Source organism: Oryzias melastigma, linkage group LG24 (assembly GCF_002922805.2).
Source record: "Oryzias melastigma strain HK-1 linkage group LG24, ASM292280v2, whole genome shotgun sequence".
In the NCBI taxonomy this organism is placed as follows: Eukaryota; Metazoa; Chordata; class Actinopteri; order Beloniformes; family Adrianichthyidae; genus Oryzias; species Oryzias melastigma.
Window position 1 is genome coordinate 18606787 of NC_050535.1, and position 21248 is coordinate 18628034.

At 39.2% G+C, this 21248-nt stretch overlaps 2 protein-coding genes across 11 annotated transcripts in view; both read left to right on the plus strand.

Moving 5' to 3' along the window:
* The window catches only part of LOC112158098 (dystrobrevin beta), a 45657-nt gene extending 42822 nt beyond the window's left edge, over positions 1 to 2835 (plus strand). For 3 of the 4 annotated variants that reach the window (XM_024291292.2, XM_024291294.2, XM_024291293.2), the window contains one exon: positions 2073 to 2835. In XM_024291292.2, the coding sequence (XP_024147060.1) occupies positions 2073 to 2116 (44 nt within the window). In that variant the 3' untranslated portion in view covers positions 2117 to 2835. The remainder of the gene's footprint in view (positions 1 to 2072) is intronic. The other variant, XM_036210378.1, reaches the window with a different exon arrangement.
* A 7281-nt stretch (positions 2836 to 10116) lies between these two features.
* The window catches only part of dnmt3ab (DNA (cytosine-5-)-methyltransferase 3 alpha b), a 76648-nt gene continuing 65516 nt past the window's right edge, over positions 10117 to 21248 (plus strand). For all 7 annotated transcript variants that reach the window (XM_024291901.1, XM_024291904.1, XM_024291906.1 and 4 more), the window contains exons 1-2: positions 10117 to 10253; positions 18583 to 18796. In XM_024291901.1, coding sequence (XP_024147669.1) covers positions 18728 to 18796 — 69 coding nt within the window. In that variant the 5' untranslated portion in view covers positions 10117 to 10253; positions 18583 to 18727. The remainder of the gene's footprint in view (positions 10254 to 18582; positions 18797 to 21248) is intronic.

Sequence of the window (21248 nt, forward strand, 5' to 3'; positions counted from 1 at the left end):
GGAGAACCAACCAGACATTGTAGTGGTGGATAAAGAACAGAGGAAAGCCGTTGTGGTGGATGTGGCAGTACCAAGCGATGGTAACATCGAGAAGAAGGAGTATGAGAAACTGGAGAAATACCAGGGACTCAGAGAGGAACTGGAGGAAGCTTGGAAGGTGAAAGTGACAGTGGTGACCGCGGTAACTGGAGCACTCGGGGCTGTAACCTCCAAACTGGAGGAGTGGCTCCAGCAGATCCCTGGAAAGACCTCAGACATCTCGGTCCAGAAAAGAGCAGGAACAGCTAAGATACTGCACAGGATTCTCAAGCCTCTGGTAGAGGACCTGAGCAACACAAACACTTCAGGTTCAGTTTTAAAACCCGGCCACTCTATCTCTGTACTTCAAATCTTTGCACTTCCTGAAGTTTTTCTAGGCACAAGTTATGATGCCATAAAATCCAGATTAATCTTATGGTTGAAATCCCATAAAACGCAGCAGTGCTCTGTAAACCTCTGCTTCCTCAAGCTGCGTAACGAGGACCTGGTTTGTGCAGTGAAAACCTTTGATCTTCACAAACATCTGATTTTACAGGCGTTTGGAGCGGAACATCAAATTAATGACATCTGAATGAAGTGCAGGCAAAAGTTTGACTTCTTCTGGGGTTTTTTTCCCCTGAAAAAGTCGTAAAAGAAAACGTCTGTTAAATAGAAGCGATTTGTGGTTTTGACTTCTGCTTCGTTAACACGCCGCCTCATTAGCGGCACTCCGCGCAGCCCCTCCTCTTTATGAGAGGGCCGCCTGCCGAGGAGAAGCAGGACGTTGCTTCCTGGTCTGCTCATTAGAATACAGTCTGCAAGTTGAGTCCCAGATTATTAGTCTCTGACAGACCCAGAGTTCTCAGTGGTCTTTTAATTATGATTTTGCTGTTTTTAGTGCAAATCTAAAAACCTGTCATTTTCTCGGACATAGTTTCTGCAGTAGTTCACTAGAAATTCTTTTGAGTTGTTGTCTACTGCTGGATTAGAACAAAGACAGGTTTAACGCGTTTTAACACATGGTGTTCACATCGGACTCTCGCTATCTGATACTAGCGCATGTTCTCACAGTTGGAAGAGTCTTGTTGAGAAATGTTAAAGTGGTGCAAATCTCATGAATCTTGTTCCAGGCTTTTCCTTTCACGGGCACAAACGTAATTATTAATTTTTTCTCCATGATCAATTTTCTTGGTACTAATGTAAATTAAAAAGGAAACAATACATCAATTCCCAATCCAAGTCCCTGATTGGTCGAAGTTCAATTTAGGCTTTTAAAAAATATTTTTTAGGCTGTTTAGGCTATATTTACACACTAGCTGTTTTGGCTAAGTTATGACATTTTTCACTTTTTCAAGCTTTTTTTAAGTTTTGCTATTTTTTCAACTACGTGCTAGCTGTTTTGGTAAACCTACGTTTTGTTTTTTTTTTGTTTGTTTTTTAGGCTAATTTAGCATTTAGGTAATATTTTAGCAGGCTATCAGCTTCAATGTTTTCAGCTATCAGCTTCAATGTTTTCAGCTATGAGCTTCAATGTTTTCAGCTATCAATTTCAGCATCTTCAGCTATCAGCACTAGCATCTTAAACAGCCAAATTCAGCTTCCAGCATTCACACTAACATTATCACAGGTAACGCTGTATATCTAGTTCATAATAATGTTAAAAAGTTACGGTTTTAAAGTTTTAAAAGTGTAGTTTTAGAGTGTGCAATAAATGTTTATCCTTTTCGGCCCACGACCCGAGGTGTGTTTTGGATTTTGGCCCCTTGTGTGATTGAGTTTGACACCCCTTCAATAAATAAACCAGAACATGACAAAAACCCATGTAAGCAACACTTAAATAGACTGAGGTTAATTAACTGAAATGAAGACAGCTGTGAATCATGAAAGGATGATGTGACTCAGGAACAATTCAAAACAGAACATGACTAAAACCCATAACATAACTGACAGTCCATAATGCTCACACAAAACTTTTTTTTTCCTGCCTATCTTAGAAATAAAGTTGTTTTTGCCAGGTAGATCAATAAAACTGAAAAAGAAATCTTCTCTCTCAGACAGAGCGATGTTTCAACGTGATCGTCTGAACCCCCGCCACTGAAGTCTCCCCAGACGTTGGAACATCTGGAAGATTCAAGCTCCTCCCTTGATCGTGATGCTGGACACCAGACGGAACGCCGGGTCTCCGCTGATGCATAGCTGTGATTCTGTCTCGCCACTGTGGTTTTGATGTCGCTCGGGTTCGATGGCGGACGTCCGAACGAGGAACCCGAACCTGCTGACTGGTGCTGTAGTGTGTGTGTTTGTGTGCACCGAGGAGGTGTGAGGGAAGGAGGAGTGGAAAGTGTTTGAAGGGCAGGAGGAAGTTTAAGGATAGGACTAGAGGAGGTTTTCAGGAAAAGCGCTTCGGCACCGTGTGCTCTCTATTTATTTCGTTTTGAAGATGTACTCAATTAGTTGTGGTGTTGTTGTGCGGTCAGATCCTGCTGAGGCCTGAAGCTTTTAGGGTCGCCAGAGGCATCAGGTCTGTGCGGTCTGACACGTTTGGTTGTAAATATCGCCAAAAACTTGTTGCCATTTTTCTTTAGCTTTATAGACAAAAAAACAGCCAAAAAATGTGTGGAAAGAGCCGGAAACTGGTTCTGCTGGAGAAAACAGGGCGTCGGCCCATACCTCTGTGTGTCCCGGTACTGCAGCCAAAGTCCATGTTTGATTCTGTCGTGTGTGTTTGTGTGTGCTCGGTTTTCCAAAGAAGTGTGTTTAAAAAAAATCATAAAGTTTTTTGCTGGACATCAAAAATAAAGATTTTTACCAAAACTTTTTGTTTTTGTTTGCATTTGACATTTGACATAATTTAAGTATAAATCTGACCTTGTGGCTCCACAGCCTCATGCAACTCCATTATCCTCTTAGGCTTAGAAAACAAAGCAATATGAATAAATATTGGTAAGAATAGATACATTTAAATTACAAAGAATTTGGTAGCTTTGGTTCAATTGTTTTAGCAAATGAAGTCTTATCATTTACGTTAAATTTTTAACATGCCAGACGACTGAGGAAAATGATGGTTAAAGTCTTGATCTACCGCCAGAGTGGTTCATTATTAGAATTAGGTTAAAGCACATTTTCTTATCTTCTGTTGCATAACATTGTGTAGTTGCTGTTCAGAGACAAAGTTCTACATTTACACTGAAAGATAAAGAAATGGATTCTATACTAGTAATATGTATATTCAATAGTACAAGCAGAAAAATGACAGCGAACCAAAGTCCTAATAATAGGAAATGCCATGGCTTTATTTGAGACTGGCTGGATTTTATGTTGAAAGGGTTTTGCATACGCTGCTGTCAAAAATATATTAAAAAATCAGAAAATGTTTGTGAAGTTTATCATTCATTTCGAAAATTTATTTTAAGTCTGAATAATAATAACTAGATATATAGCATTACCTGTGATAATGCAAGTGTGAAAGCTGTAAGCGGAATGTGACAGCTAAAGATGCCACAGCAGTTAGCTAAAAATGCTGAAGCTTGCTAAAATATTAGCTAAATGCCAAAATAGCCAAAAAATTGAAACATGTCTGAATCAGCCAAAAACAGCTAGCACAATGCTAAAACGTTAGCCAAACTCCAAATTTACCTATAAACTGAAAACATGTCTAAATTAGCCAAAAACTGCTAGCATAATGCTACAACATTAGCTAAATTCTAAATTAGCCACACAAAAAAAAAAACTGTGAACATGTTTAAACCAGATAACTAGATATATAGCATTACCTGTGATAATGCAAGTATGACTGCTGTAAGCCGAATGGCAGCTGAAGATGCTAAAGCTGATAGCAGAAAATGCTAAAACTGATGGCTAAAAATGCTCAAATTGATCAAAAAACCCTGAAGCTGATAGCTTGCCTAAATATTAGCTAAAAACCAAAAATGTCTCATTTTGCCAAAATCGCTAGCATAATGCTATAATGTTAGTTAAACTCCAAATTTGCCTAATGAGCTTAAAATTAGTCCAATTTTGACAAAACAGCTGGGATAATGCTAAAATATTAAACTCCAAATTCTCCTAAAAAACTGGAATCATGTCTAAATTAACCAAAACAGCTACCATGTTGCTAAATTAAAAGTTAAGTTCCAAATTACCCTAACAAACCCCGTAGTTGCTGAACATTTCACAGAAATTCACAAGTTTCAAAATGCACGAAGTTTTTGAAGGATTTGAACAATTTCTCATTCATTTCGTATGAGGCATATTTTGCTCAATACTACAAAAACTATCAAGTTTATGAATACCAAAAAAGCAAGCCGTAATGTTCTGAACCAGCTGAACCTTTTGATACCAAGATTGCTGAAATCACTGTTATTGAGTTTTTACATGTTGAAAAATGTACGGAAAGGAGCAGGAGGATTTGTGTGAATGCTTACTAAGCAATCACACAATAAACCAAACAAAGAAGCAAACCAAATACCTACCTACCTTCCGACTGACCAACTATCCTACCAACCAACCAGCTGACCGACCTACCTGTGCACATGTTGCATATATAAATCAATCCAAACATAAATAGACATATATACATTTATACATACAGAACACACAAATAACAAGTTGAATGTGATAAATATAGTATTTGACAGAGTTTGATGAAGTGTTTGAAAAGGAGTTAGAAGAAGTGAATTATATAAATCACCCCCTCCTCCAAATAACTAAAGATTCTCAGAGATTTTCAGTTTGTGCTTTGCACTTCAATCTGTGTTGGCAAACAACTACATCGTTTTTCCCCCAAACCAGTGAGACTTTCTAAACTGAGCCTAAAAATAAAGCAGCTACTTCCCTTCTGAAGATTGGTGGGTTGATGATCATCGTCCTTCATGCTGTTTGTCTCTGTGAGTCTACAGGATGACAGACTGACCCCGGGAGGGGTTTCCATAGATGCTGGGGCTCATATTTCTGTTTGAACATGAGGACTCGTACCGACAGAGCTGGAAACACGCCTGAACCTGCTGAAGCTGACGGTGACTCAAACCCTGAGCATCTGTTTCCCCTAAAAAAAAAAAAAAAAATCAAGTTTGATTTCTTTGTGATTGTTGGTTGGGTTTCATTCCAGGTTGTGTTTGTTTTATCATGTGGGCAGTTTGGGAAAAACCATGCTGCTCACTGGATCCTCTGAAACCGCCGGTTTAAATCTCGCATGTCTTCGTGTCATGCAGATGATATATTCCGTTACGAGTGCTTGATTGAAATGCAATAAAAGCAGTTTAAAAGCACTAATGGAAATCCCCCCTGGGGTCACTCTGTTATCCCAATTTTAAAAACCCCTGGATCAGATCCATCTAATTTGAATAATCTACGCCCTATTTCCAATCTGCCTTTCATTTAAAAAAATGTAGAAAAAGTAGTAGCTACCCAACTCCAAGCATATCTCTCTCAAAACAACCTTTATGAGCAGTTTCAGTCTGGTTTTTGTTCTTTTCAAAGCACTGAAACTACTCTCCTACAGAGACTCTCAGCGATCCAAGTCACCTCAGGTGTGCCCCAAGGCTCCGTCCTCGGGCCACTCCTCTTCATCATTTACCGCCTCCCTTTTGGCAACATTTTCAGGAAATTCAATATACAATTCCACTTTATTTATCAACTACACCCAACTCTACACTCCCCACCACCACCCTCACAACTTGCTTATCTGAAGTTTGATCTTGGTTCTCATCTATTTCATTACAACTTAATAGCAACAAAGTTACAGTATGTGAAAGATTTTGTGTTTAAGCGTCACCCACGGTGCCTCAGGTGTTGAAGGGTGAAGCAAGTTTCCAGAAACTTAAGACATTTTGATCATAAAATATAATATTTCTGATGGAAAAAATTCCATAGCGACCATAAAGTTTTTTTCATGTTTTGGACTGATCGATATGCACAACAATTTTCATGTCTCTACCTAAAAGTAACAATTTCAGTTTTCATAGCAACCATAGTTGGCTGTGAAGCAGTCATGAAGATACCTCTAAAGGACATCCCAGGTTGGATCAGACCATCGCAGAACAGGTTTCCCTCTTAATCAGAAAAGTGTTTTCTCATTTTAAACTGAATGTACTGACACTAGAGGGAGACATGTCTCCACAGGTGAACAAAGCTTACTTTCAACTTTGAAAAACTTATAAGTAAAAAAATCAAACATTGGTAAAAAACGACTCCCACTAATGCCTTTCCCACAATTCCCAGGATACAGGCTGCGCGAAGGGGGAAAATGGGCAAAGCTGTACAGGGTATGTAGGAAATATCAAGATCATAGACCCCGCAATGAGTCTGAGCGAAAATGTTCATTTTCTATGGGCATGCTGCGGGCGTCAGGTTGTAATCAAGACAAAAACAGCATGAAAGGGACAAAGAGACAAAGTTGACAATGTTGAAATTTGATAGTAAAAGAAGAAAAACGATGACTGAAAGTCACAGTAGATTTATACTTAATATCTAGTAAATGTTTCAAAAGTACTACAATAGACATCTACAAATATCCAAAGACTAGATGTCTACAGGTAGGTCTGTGAATACATTACATGGGGCAAAAGCACAAAATACACCACATTTGAAAAATATCCAAATGATTGTAATGCTAAACTTGTAACTGTTTCTATAGCATTTACGGATAAATATGCACCTCTCCCTCTCTGATACAATTATTTTCTGCTTTAAACCAGATGATGGTAATAACCTGCAAAATCTAAAGCTTTGTGGAGTTTTGTGATATATCTCTTGTGATATCTCTATCTTAACAAAATGATTTACTATAAAAAATAAAATGAAACAAGATTAGAATTTTTCCTTTATAGTATTCATTTCTTTTTCGTCTTTTTAAACTTTAAGTCGTGTTCTAAGCTACATAATCCATTCTCATGTTTCCCATGAGGCTCATTCAGAGGTCAGATGGGATTCTGTGAGAGCCTAATGTGGGGCTATAATGTTCACTGGGGGGGTTGTTGTTTGTGACCTCTACAACCACCATGAACAGAGGTCATTAGGCCCCCTCCTGCTTCCCCCTAGATTGGCTGCAGTTTGGACCTTATGTCATAAAAATCTGCTCACCTTTATCTTCTCTAAAGGTCAAACTCAGTTCAAGCTTCGCGTCTGGAGAGGAAAGGATCTAAACACAGTTTAAACGTGTACGTTTATAAAGCATTAACTACCTTTTTACCTTTTGTACTGATATATATATATATATATATATATATAATTAGCAAAATATCAAAATGCTAGATGTTAATAACTAATATATGTAAATTACATATATATGTGTATATATACACAAATATATTATACATATAGGTATATCATATATATATATATATATATATATATATATATATATATATATATAAAATATATGTGTCTCTATATATATTGATCATATATTTATATATATATTTATATACACACATATCATATATATATATAAATACATTACATATATAATCTTTTATACACTTGTACTTATTTTTATGGATACACTTAAAAGTTACACCATAATTTTACTCGATATAATATACCCAATGAAACGTATCTGTCATAAAAAGTAGATCAAAACATGAAATTAGAGTAGTTTTATTTTATTTTCACCTTGTTAACAAAATGGAAAATAAAAGCATAGGAAGATTCTAAAAACATGCTTGAAAATTTTTGAAAAATTAGAAATTGGAAAAAAAAAACATCCTAAAAGAAAAATAATGATACTGTGTCTAAATCTGGCTCTTCTTAGCCTATCCCGACTTTAAGATAACTCTCTTCTTGTTGACTTTGTGCAGAACTTTGGATCAGACACGGTTTTTCAGATACCTGCAAAAGAAATCAGACCCAAAGTTGAAGACTTAGGGACGAGTTTTTCTTCTTGTGCCTGATCATGAAACACCAGATTTGGCAACGACACAAAGGTGGCAAGTGCAGACATTCCAAAAAAATATGCATTTAAGAAAGAAAACCATAACCTGCCAAGCAGGAAAACTGATCACCAGGCTTCTTTCAGTGGTTTCAGACAAATGAAAGAATAACAATCATTGTGAAAATGTGCCCCACATTGAAACCTAACCTATAATAACAGCTATCTGGTTTGTATTTCAGCCCAATAATCTGGATAATCAAAACACAGAAATGAGGCAAACACCTGTTCAACTGTCCATCATAAGAAGAAACTGATATTCATCCATTTTTAAGGCTTTGAAATTTTCAAGCAGCTCATAACATGATCCACTTACGCATTAATTGATTTTTCGATACACAGCTGAACTTTGTGCGGTCAAGCTTGTTAGATGAAGCTTATCTCACCTTTTCTGGTTGATGGCCAAACATTAACCTAGCTTAATGAGCAGGTGGGACCCCAGTGTAGTGTCCACCTGCACAGCTGTGGTGTCTACCATTCAAACACGGGCTCATTATGAGATGATTCCTGCTGCTGTTCATTCATCAAAAAGCCTTCGAACTGATGCTGGATCCTTTACTGATGCACAACATTATTGGTAGCTGAAGCCCAAACACGTATTTTTAGGGCTTTAATGTAAAAGGACTTTTATGCATCTTTAGATTAAAGTTTTTGTGATTATTTTAGGGCCAGTTAAATAATTAACTAATTAATTTCAAAGCTGGAAGAAATTAAACGTGATTAATCGGTTTATTTTTTTGTTTTAATCTGTGAATATTCATAATCTGAAATCACACACGAAAATCTGCCTTTAGAACATTATTTTTAATTACTGCTATCAATCAATTACAAAAAACATCAATTAATCGCACTTTTATGTTGGGATTAATCCCGATTTATCACAGTGTTTTTACTGGTAACATTTATTTGTACAATTTGGCAGCGAAGCCCGGAACAAATAGTCAGGTTTTTGTGAAAAGGTGATCTAAACCACAAAAATAGCAAGAATAAAGTTCCAAAAACTGACTGAATATTTATTTGATTTGTAAGTGACCATGGGATAATACTCGACGAATGTTTTAACACATGCTGTTGAAGCCTGAACCATTGAACTGTTTCTACGATTAATTTGGGTTAATAAATATTAACGCATTAATTAAATATACTATTAAAAACATTTTGAACAATGAAATGCTAATCACTAAAAGCAAGTGCAAATCAGTGTTTAGCTCCAAATTTTCTATTTCATGGTAAACATTTTCCTATTTTGGGCACGTTGTAAGATTGCTGCTTATTACAAGTTAGATTTTTTTCAACTGTAACTTGAAAACAATCTAGATCTCACCGGAAGACTAGATATCAACTGAATGTCTTGCTTATGAGTATCTTTCTGATTCAAGGGTTGTTGATTCTATAGCTGTACCGGTGTAACCTAAAGCTTTAGTCACAACTGCCTTTAGGGGTGGGTAGGGGCTGTTTTTGGAGCCAGACAACCCCCAAACCTGCAGCATCCGTACGGGTCCATTCTCATAAGGTGATGATGTTAGATCACTGCCATCCTGACTTTTGACCTCATGGTGGCCCCAACTGGGGTCTGCTCGATCTCGCTGTGTGAGGGCGCCACTTGGTCTTTCCCCAGTTGTCACCGGTCTACTTACAATAGCAGGAACATTGCAAAATAACACCAATGAACAACCACAACAGCATTTATTTAATGACAATCATTTCATAAGAAGAATAGCAGTCACGTGAAATGACATTGATGTGAAAGAAAGACATCAAGCTGTACTGTCCAACATCTTCCACCGTTTAACATTCTAATATTTTAATGCTACTGGTGTTTTTATGCTTTATATGTAATGTAATTTATCTGTATTTTTATCTGTTTTTAACTTTTTAGATGTGTTTTTATTGTCCTTGTGCATGTGAATGCTTTATAAAACTGCTTCCTATATCTGTGGGTTTTGACTGTTTAAAATAATAAACTAAGAAAGTTACTTTTAAAAATATTTTTACATAATGCATTTTGTCATATAAACAACTTTAGAACAAAAAAATATTTGTTATTACTACTACATAAATATAATATTTATTGGCACACACGAGGTTCCATACAACCGAATTTAGGACCGCGCGGAAACGAGCCCCAGCCTCTGCGGCTCGTGAGAGAGAGAGAGAGAGAGAGAGAGAGAGAGAGAGAGCGAGCCAACAGCAGGCGAGAGACGAACCGGCAGAGCGCGAGGAGAGAGAAAGAGGGGGAGGTAGTGAAGGAGAGGAGTGTGCGCGCGGCCGCCGTGAGGGTCCGGGTGTCTGAAGAACGAACGACACGGTAAATATAACCATAAAATGCGGGCTAGCAAACGCGGGGTCAAGTTAGTTGCAGACACCTCCTCCTGAAGTCTCGCGCGGCTCCGTTTTCGCAGAAGATGCGCGCGTGAGGAGCTTCGCTCACGGCGCGAGGGAACTTGAGTGTTTCTGAGACGGAGGAAATGCGAGCCTCGCGGTGACCGCAAACGTCGCGTTTGCCCGCTAAACCGTGAAGCTGCCGCGTCCTCTTCACCAGATGTAGACAGAAACATCAGCGCGCGGGACCGTGCCGCCGGGCACGCGCTTCACGGGGTTAACGGGTGCATTGGGTCTGAACGCGCCCCCTCCTGGGTTTTTCACCTGTGAAGCTTACGCGCTCAGGCACGTGCCTTTCACCGGCTTCCCGCGCGCCATGCAGCTAGGATTAAACCTGTTTACAAAGGGTTGTCCGGTAAAGGCCGCGTGAGGTCGCTCCCAATATTAATTCTCCCAAACCTGGCATCAGTCAAGACACCTAAAACTACCAGGACCCCTCTGCAAAGCGCCTTTAAAATAAAAGTCACCAACAAAAACTGTTCTTTTTCTTTATAAATTTAGGTAAAACAAAACTGAAAAAGTAAAATAATAAATTAAATTATTACGTTTCTGCACAATTTATGCTAATAAATTGCATAAACAAATATTGAATTCTATTATTAATAGTTGACCATGGTACGATTTTACATTTGTACTCATCAGATTACACTTTTTATTTTACACCTTTCCTTTTATATTAGAAAAAAATGTATAACTTCCTGGTGTAACATGTTTTTTTGTTTTTAAGATTATATTAAATGTTAGTAAAGATGTGAAGATATGACGATATTACAATGTTTTTATTTTGCACTCTTGTGTACTTACTTTAAATTGCTCATAGTGTACATTTTACAGAGTAAATGTAGGGCTCAGCATTGTTATTGTTTCATGCTTTTATTGTGAAGAGAAGCACAGACTTCCTTCTATTGCTGCTGCCCAACTCTCATTACCTTGATGCACCTCTAAAGATTTTTTTTCTCTGCACAAATATTTCTCCTCCCACCAGTGCAGGCTTCTCCCTGGGCCCTCTGACTTCGGTCTAATTTAAACCACTGCTGGCACAAGTATCAGAGCAGTTTAAATCAGAGAACAGTAACATGCTATATGACTATCTGAGTCCATAAATACTCCAAGGAGCCATTATTTGGCCTCCAGTCTGCGACTCGCACAGGGGAGTGGACAGTCAGTGCACGCTCGTTTCCACAAAGTTTCCACGCCTGTCTTTTTTCTGGCATTCTTGGCTCTTTGCCGGATGTCTTTACAGTAGATGATGTAAGGCTACATCATGAGGAGTGACATACTGTACAATGCAATGCGAGCAGAGCCAGACACATTGGCTGCAGTCACACTGTGCTACGATCCAAATCACTGCTGGGATCGGGTTTGTTTTTACGCTTGTGCAGGAGTTGTCGTTTGTCTCTTCGAGAGCAGCTCAGTTGTGCACGCTCACTGTATGTGCTGCTGAGCTTCAGTAATCCTATTAATGTGCAAGGACAACAAACTTTCAAAATTTCTGAACAGCATTTCTCTCCTTTCATGCTCTAGTTAAAACTGGTTGCAGGTTATTTCACAAAAGTTTGTTGGTGTCATAGTTAAGTACTAGCAAGCTACCATTATATTTTGGAGGATTTTACCTCCGTAAAGGTTACTAAGACAAGAAACTTGCAACAAAACAGGAAGGTAGCTTCATTAAATAGCCCCCCAGTCATGTTGCTTCAAAGCCAAAGTTTATTGAAGCTCTGCGTAAAAGCAACATGTGTTCAGAAAACAGCCAGTTTAAAGTCCCACTCCAATCTATTGCAAATTTGATCCTAGTGGAATTTTAATTATATTTCTGCAATTTTTTGACCAAAAAAAAAAAAAATCATCTTCTTGGACATCGTTTCTGCAAACCGTTCATTAGAAATTCACTTTTATTTCATTGGAAGTGTGTCTGAAAGTGTTTTGTGGTGCTGTAGTCAGTGTTTAAACACACCATAAAGGTGTGTTCATAGATCTGACTGAACAGGAGTTAAATCCTGCTGAGTGTCCAATAAAAATCCAATCATTTGTTCTTTGTCTATTGGGGCTGACACAAACAATTATTTTAATAGTCGACTAATCTCCGATTAATTTTTTCAATTTGTCGACTAATAATGTAAAATACTCATCTTAAGCATCAATATCTTTAAACATGAACTGTTTCAGCTTTAAGCTAACAAAAAATAAATACAATATATTAAGCCTTTAATAAATCATGCAGCTTCTCTCCTTCATTTGATTCTGGCATTAGAACAAGACTTAAATCAAATGAGGCAGTCTGAGTCAACAACAAAAAAATAAGTCTGCAATTATATGTTTAAAGTGTATATTTAATAAAAAATATATGAAGTATTTTAAAACCTAGTGACACATATCCCCATACTCAATATATTTGCTCATTGAGGCCTTAAGATATTCCTATACATATAAGAAACCAAAGGATACCCAATAAAAAGGAGATCCTCTGAGACATTGCATATTTAAAAACAGGAGGGGGTATATTTTAAAAAAAGGAGAAAATCCTGGGGCTGTTAGAATGTACTACTTTCATTCATTCACTGTCCCCCCTGCTGAAATAAAATCCCAAATCACTGGTCACAAACTCAGCTGTGGCTTTCTGCTGTCGGTGTTCTGTAAATCTGTCCTACCTGCACCTAATGCTCAGACTGAAATTGCATCAAATTTTTCATAAATCTGTGCTACCTCTGTAATGCTGTGGTAACTATTCTGTTTTTTGTTGTTTTTGTGACTGTAGGTCACATTTGTGACCGGATCTGGCCTTATTTTATCTTATTTTATTTTATTGTTATTATTGGTCAGATGTTATCTAGCGCTCATTTCTAACTTTTATAATTTTAACAAAATATATTTTTATGGAGAGTAAAATATTGAAAGTTATTTAACGTTTAAACTGATTTATTCTGGAATAAAATTCCTGCCTTTTAATCATTCGTAATGTTAAAAAGTTACGTTTTTTAAGTTTAAAAAATTGGCATTATGCCGTCTTTTTGGACAATTTTGGCATTTACCAAGATTTTTTAGGCTACTTTGGAGTTTATCTAATATTTGAGCTACCATAGCTATTTTTTGGCTAATTTAGGCTTTTCAACGTTTTTTTTTAGGCTATTTTGGAATTTAGCTAACATTTCAGCTACATGCAAGCTATTAGCTTCTCTGTCTGCGTGGTGAACGTTTAAAAATCCGCTCTCTTCGAACCAAAACACATGAGCGCAGAATATGAATGAAGCCTTGGCTGAGCAGTTCATTTTCACTGTAAATTCAAAATCCGCACCGCCTTCGTTGTGTTTGGTTTGAAAAGTGCAGATTTTGAAAGGTTCACCACTCAGACAGAGGTATTGTAGACATGGAGATCTTCTGGTTAATCTCCATACAACCCATTAATGACAGCCACACACGATGCATTTAAACCCGGAAAACTGCTGCGCGAGAGCTAGCTGTTTTTGCGCTAATGTTAGCTTAGCTTCCCTAGACAAAGATCACTCCTCAGCGTGATCATACTCATGTATCTCCGTAATGCTGCCATGGATCACAAGTTCCGACTTGCAGATATTTCATCGAGCACTTTTTTCTTTTATTTTTCTTATGTTTCCCACATTTTCAAGCTCCATTGGTGTGTTGTTATGGTACCCCAGCCTTCCCAGAACTTCCTGTGACATCACTACTGACTGGATTAGAACTACCGCGCATTTCCAATGAAAATCCAATCATTTGTTCTTTTTTTTAAAAAAGACCTAAATGTAATAAATGAAATTGATAGTTACAGAGTTTAGTAACTTTCCCATCATTTAGGGCTGCTGTCACTAAAAATCCATTCAAAATGTGATTCAGCATAAAACATTTTTCAAATTTCCTGTTCATAAAAAGTGTTTAAACTTAACAGAGGTTGATCTTGCATTGTTTGCATGTATAAACCTACTGCAAAGCAGTTTTCTGCTGCAAAAGTTTTTCGTCCATCCAAGGATTGAAGATTTAGACTGCAGTTTGTATTGGGAGTTTGGTTTATGTCTGATGGAGTAGTGGAGCTGAAACCCTACAAGAGGGTTCCCTACAGTTGTGCAGTTTTTGTAAAGGTCCTACTATAGCTTAGTCAGAAGGCAACCCTCTCAATTTACAAGTCCATCTGACTCTCTGCCCCTACCAACGTTCTTTATATGTGAGTAGCAACCAAAGGAATAAGACTTGGGACACAGGTGGCTAATATGCGATTCCTTTGCTTGGGGTTTTCCCCTCAGAAATAGGATGAGGTGTTCATTCACCCTTATCAAGAGAGGGGTGACTGTTTTGACATCGACCAGGATTTCCTCCTTGTGCTTTCTAACCCAATCAGGAAGAAGTTGAGAAAGAATTTTTGTAGAGATCGTGTTTCTCCAATGTTCCAGGGCCCCTCCATGATTCTGGAATAAATTAAATAGATGTCAGACGGAAGTTTGAGCATGTTTGGTTAGGCTGTTGCCTGTATAACCTAAGAGTTGGCAGAAGTTAATAGATGGATAGGTTAGAGGAGGTCTTGAGTCATTCTTCAGACTAGCCAAAATAAACTTCAATCGAATGATGTACTTAAAAATAGAGTAGCTTTGTCTTTTTTTGGCATTTTAGGTGATGTGTAAACTTTCAGAAGACATACAGACCCAGTTAGCATAGCCAAGCGAGCCCCATATGGCTTAAAAGTGTGAGCCCTAAATGGGTTTGTCCACAGTTTCTGTAGTGGCCCCACCTGTGTTTTCCAGCATTGACTTGAAGTGGTCACTCAGTGGGTAGGCTTGCTATGCTATCTAGCCGCCTGGTGGACGGCAGAGCTCGCCAGCTCACTATGGTGGAGCTCGCTAGCTCAATACACCGAAGCTTGTTAGCTCAATACACCGGAGCTCGATAGCTCACTACAGGGAGCTCACCAGCTAGATATGGTGGAGCTCGCTAGCGCACTATAGCGGAGCTCACTATCTCAATACAGCGGAGCTCGCCAACTCACTACAGTGGAGCTCATTAGCTCAATACAACAGAGCTTGCTAGCTTACTACAGCGGAGCTAGCTAGCTCACTGCAGCAGAGCTTGCTAGCTCAATACAGCGGAGCTCGCTATCTCAATATGGCGGAGCTTGTTAGCTGAATACAGCGGTTCATGCTAGCTTGCCACAGAGGAGCTCGCTACCTCGATACAGTGGAGCTCACTAGGAAGCTACGGAGAAGCTTGCTAGCTCGCTACAGCAGAGCTGGTTAGCATGCTACTGTGGAGTTCGCTAGCATGCATCAAATGGAGTTTTCTTCCGGGGACCTCGCTAGAATGCTACTGTGGAGCTTGCTAGCATGCTACAGTGGAGTTTGCTAGCATGCATCAAATGGAGTTTTCTTCCGCGGACCTCGCTAGAATGCTACAGTGGAGCTCGCTAGCATGCTACAATGAAGTTTTCTTCTGCGGAGCACACTAGCATGCTACAGTGGAGCTCACTAGCACGCTATGCTGTCAACTGGTTATCTGGCTAGCGTAGCAAGCTAACCCACTGAATCCCCTCTTAAGTCAATATGAGCAAACAGGGGTGGGACCACCACAGAACTGTAGACAAACCTATTTGCCACTTTTAAACCATATGGGGCCCTATTGGCCTTGCCTGCTTGGGACGGAAACAACTTAGAACTTTAAAAAGAAATAATCCTAAATGCTAGTTATGTGAGTTATTTGTCCCGCCATCACACTACAAAGAACACAAGATAAAGACTGTAAAGTCAGCATTTCACCTGTAAAATCTGCTCTAAAGTTATTCATTTCTGACCTTAATTTAGTCATTATGATGCCTCTATGTAGGGAAAATGGTAATGAGATGAGAGGGTGGTGAAACTAGAGCCAAGATGAGCTCAAGTGCTTAACAAGGTCACACATAACTGATTCTTCCACTCATCTGTTCAGGCTCCGGCAGTTCATTTCATAGCGATAGAAAATGAGTCAGCTTGTCAAATACATCAAAAAAGTCTGACATGTTACAAGAATCTAAACAACTGATTTTGGAAAAAAATATCATTTACTTTTGTTCAATACTTCTCACATAAGATTATTGATGTTATTGGTTCTTGGCACCCTAAAACACTTCCTTTGACACCTACTTGTATCCTTTGACGAGTCTCATTTATTAAAGTCCCATCAGTTGTCACACACCTGGATGTTTGAAATTCATTCATCTCATTTCACCCATTCTCTAGGGGAGTGGTGAGCTGCTTTCACAGCTGCAGTCTGAAACCATTTGGTGGTTTAACCCCCCCAGTACAACCCCTTAAAGCTGAGGGTCAAGGAGGGAGACACTGGGTCCCAGTTTTAAGGTGCATTTACACTGAATATGATTTGCGCAACAAATTTGAATGCCCCGCCCCTCTTTGTTACAAATTTGCTGCTCGTCGTCTGTCCAAAAATGTGTTCCTGAGCTTGACGCCGCAGTTGCATGTGGGGGGAGCTACCAGCTAATGTTTTTAGGATGATTCTATAAGGAACGGTGTCTGTGGATATCTGGCTTAGAATGTATGAAAACACAGATGATGTTGAGGAATAAGGGTTATTTATTGTGAAGAGTTCTACCAAAACATCAGTAATCATGTCTCCATGTTTGGGTTTATATGATTATTAGTAAAAGATTTTCTTGGTACAGGAGGCTGTGTCTATGACAGCCGCTTCCACTGTGTTTCTGTGTCTCTGTGGCTGAACTTGAAGACTCACTGTCTCGTTTTAACCCAAGGGAAAAAATAAAATTAGGAGACATTTTTCCTTTTCTTAATGTTTTGATGAAGTTTGGAGCCTCGGCACTCCGCAGTGGCTCTCTGTCTGCCGGCATATCGAGCGATTAAGCTCCTCTTTGGGTGTGAAAGCCAGCGATCAGTTCAGTGTATCACCCCAAAGTAGCCGGATGACCTCTGAAAACCTGCAGCTCCAATGGGTTAAGGAAAAAGGAAAGGAAATTCAGGACAGAAATGCTCGCTTTGGATTAGTATTCTACCTGCTTATCGAGTCACTGAAAACACCACGTGTCCAAAGCTGAGTTCCTGATTGGCAGACGCGACGTCCTGTCAAACTTCAGATATTTAAATTTTAGCTGCACCGCCTAATTCGCGCCGTATCGCTTAAATCGAGCTGCTGGCAGACTTTCGCGCCGTGTCTGTCTCTCAAATTGCACCGCAGGACTTCAGATCGCCTCAAGTCGCGTCTGTTCCATTGACTCAGCATTGAAACTGGCTACCTCTGCTGCGTGAATCGCGTTCAGTGTGAATGCACCTTTAGTCTTTGGTATGATCTGACCAAGGATTTGACTCTAGGTCACTGAGCTGAGGCATTTCTCGTGCCATGCATCCGTCCGTCCATCCATTTCTATTAACTCATATATCAGATATATATCAGGACTCCATACAGACACCCAGCACCCGTTAATGAACTCTAGTGCTGCTTAGTTCCAAGTGTGAATCATCTGCTGACTGTTCAGAGGAAGAGATGAAGTTTACCACTGGGAGTAAAAAAAAACACAGTCACTGTGTAGAATGATTTGCAAAAAAAAAAAGGCGCTTGATCTGATGAAAAAATGTTTTAAAGAGGAGCTTGTGTGGTGAGAAAATACACAAGCTTTATATTATATTTTCTACCAGAGAACTTTTTTTATAGTGTGTTTTTCCCTTCTTCATGATGATGATGATGATCACAGCCTTTTTAGGCAGTTTGGCCCCAAAATGATTAGTTGTTAGAAGTGCAGGATTTTTCCAGGGGGTTTTGGTTCTCCTCCGTCTTCACTTCGCTGTAGAGTGCTGTGTGAGAAAGCAAGCTTAACCAAAGGAAGGTGCAAAAATGTGTCATTATTCCACGCCTGTTTGAACCAAGTTTGCAGGATAAAGCCTGAGGGAGCACAACCTTATTTCTAGACGAAATGGTGGGTCTAAGGAAAGAAACTTTTGTTCTGTTGTGTTTAAATGATGAAACTTACAAGGAATGTTAACAAGTTAAGTCTAAACTGAAGTGATTTCAATGTTAAAAAGTAGTTAAAATTATAGTTTTATGTTTCATTCAGTGGGTTTTTGTGGCTTTAAGCGGGATGACCCCTAGAAACAAAGAAACCATACACCCTAAAATACTCAGGTTGTGCAGGTCAGCCTTGAGAATGTGGTGTGTGTGTTTTCACTCTTAGTTAGACATCAAAGAGAAGATCTTTTTTTTAACCTGCAGAAACTGCTGTCAGCTCTCGTCATTGTTTGTTGGATTTCTTCTCACAGGTGAGGGCGAAGACCAAGAGAGATTGACAGACCAGCCGACAGATTGAATGAAGCTGCACCTGGGGCTTCTGAGGGCCCCTCCCATGCTTTGATTTTCACCACCATCTTTCCTTCTAAACGTGGTTTAACTCAGCCGCCACCGACCATGCCGTCCAACAGTCCTGCTGCCGGCGAGCCCCCGCAGACGCCAGAGAATGATGCCTCCAACGATGTGGTGAGAATTTCCATCAGTTTGTAAGCAAAGACTCAAGTGAAACGACAATTTTTATAGTGATAATAAAAATCCACATGTAGACATATAAGTATTAGGACAAGATCTCCCATTTAGAAATTATGGAGAAAATCAATGTTAATGTTTGGTTCAGTAAGTTTATGATTCCACAAGTTAAGCATTTCCTGTGGTTTTCACCGGGTTTGGAAACACTACAGGAGGGATTTTGGCCCACTCCTCCACACAGATCTTCTCTAGATCAGTCAGTTTGATCTCCCTCCGAGGATTTTTTGCTAGGTCTGGAGAGAGGCCACTCCAGAACCTTGATATACTTCTTATGGAGCCACTGATTGGTTCTACTGGCTGTGTGCTTCGGTCATTTAACCAATCTTCGATGTTCTGACTGAGGTGAAGGACATTGTTCCCCAAAATCTCACAATGGATGGCCCTGGTCCCACCATGCCACACAGTAGAGATGATGTTCTTGGGATGGTTCTCATTCTTCTTCCTCCAAACATGGCGACTAGGCTTTAGACCAAGAAGTTCTACTTTGGTCTCATCTAACTATAAGACTTTCTCCCATGATTCCTCTGGATCATACAATTGGTCATTTGCAAACTTAAGACTGTCCTCAATAGGATTTCAAACCATGACGTCTTAATGTATTACCAACAGTAACCATGGAAACGGTGGTCCCACCTCCTTTCAGGTCATTGACAAGCTCCTCCTCTCATGTAGTTCTGGGCTGTCCTCACCTTTCTTAGGGTCATTGAGACCCAACAAAGTCAGATTTTGCATGGAGCTCCATTCTGAGGGAGATTGACAGTCAAGTTTTAATAATTGCTCCAAAGGTAGATATTTTTATCACCAAGCCGGTTTGCCAATTGCCCCGTAGCCCTTTCCAGCCTTGTGGAGGTCTACAATTTTGTCTCTGGTGTCTTTGGACAGCTCTTTGGTCTTGGCCATGTTAGTAGTTGGAGTTTTACTGATTGTATGAGGTGGACAGGTGTCTGTATGCAGTTAACCACCCCAAACAGGTGATTTCAATTTAGGATAAGAAGAAGATGAAGGTGGACTATTTACATGCAGACTAACATGTCTTTGAGGGTCATAATTCTAGCTGATACGTGTTGAAATACCTAATTGCAGTGATTTCCAGATTTCTCTTTAGATTAAGGTCTCTCACAGTGGACATGTACTTCATAGGAAAATTTCAAACCCCTACAGGTGTGTAACATGAACGTGAACTTTCTGTGATGTGTCGCTTATTAAAAAAAAAAGCAATCAATGGTTAGTTGTTTTGCACATCAGCGAGCAGACGAGTACATAAGACAAGTGGCGACAGGTTTATCATGAATTATTGGGTAAAAAGATTCTCATGAACCATCCAAAATACCAAAACAGAAAAACCCAGGGATGAAAAAAAAACTTTATTTTTTGGTTCTAAAGAGCTGCACAGTTGTATGGTGGTTAACACATTTTCCTCACAGTGAGAAGGCCCTGGTTCAAATCCCTTTCTGTGTGGAGTTTGCATGTTCTCCTCAGGCATATGTGTGCTTTTTCCAAGAACTCCAACTTCTTCCCGCAGTTCAGAAACATGCAAACCAAAAATTTACTGTAATCGTGGTATCAGGCCAGTGCAGTATGCATAACGCAGAAGGAGGCATAAATGGCAATAAGTGGTCTCCAGCTACGCAAATGCTAAACTATCTTTTTGTAGTTTGAAGTACCGAATCAAATAAACCCCTTTATGCATTATTTCAATAGTAAGGCGCTCTTTGTGTCATTGACCAATCACTGGAGCTATTTAGTGCCAGATGCCCGCCATGTACATGGGGAGGGAGTATGATCGAACAAGACTTGGCTAAGAACAACACCTCAAAAGATGTGCTCGTTTTGAAAAAAAGCACATTGATAAAGGGCCTAACGGATTCGGATCACCTGCGCTCAGGTGAACTGTGGAACCCCACCCTTCTTTTTAAATCAGTTTTCCAATTAAACAGCACGCAATTGGCGCCCCAAATTCGCGTCCACTGTATTTATCTTAATATTGATGATGCACTTTTGTTTTTATGAGTATTTTTTTTTTTTTATGTTGAGATTTATTCGTGAGATCAAATATGTTATTAATGTTTTATTTTTATGAATGAGCAAATTTTCGATGTAATACATGTATTTTTTTGTTCTTAAGGTACTTTATGTATGTTTTTATGAAAATAAATATGATGTTCAACATCTCAAAAAATACATTTTTAGCTTTAATCTTGTTAGTTTTTCTCATTTTTTCCCCTTTTTACTGATCAGAAAACCTGAACTCTAAAACCTTTACAGCAGGGGTCTCAAACTCAAATCAGCCGGGGGCCACTCCAGGCGGCGTCTAGTTGAGGCCGGGCCGCATCAGGATTTTCTCAAGAAAATCGCTGAGAAAACATTCCAATGTTCTTAAATATCTTTA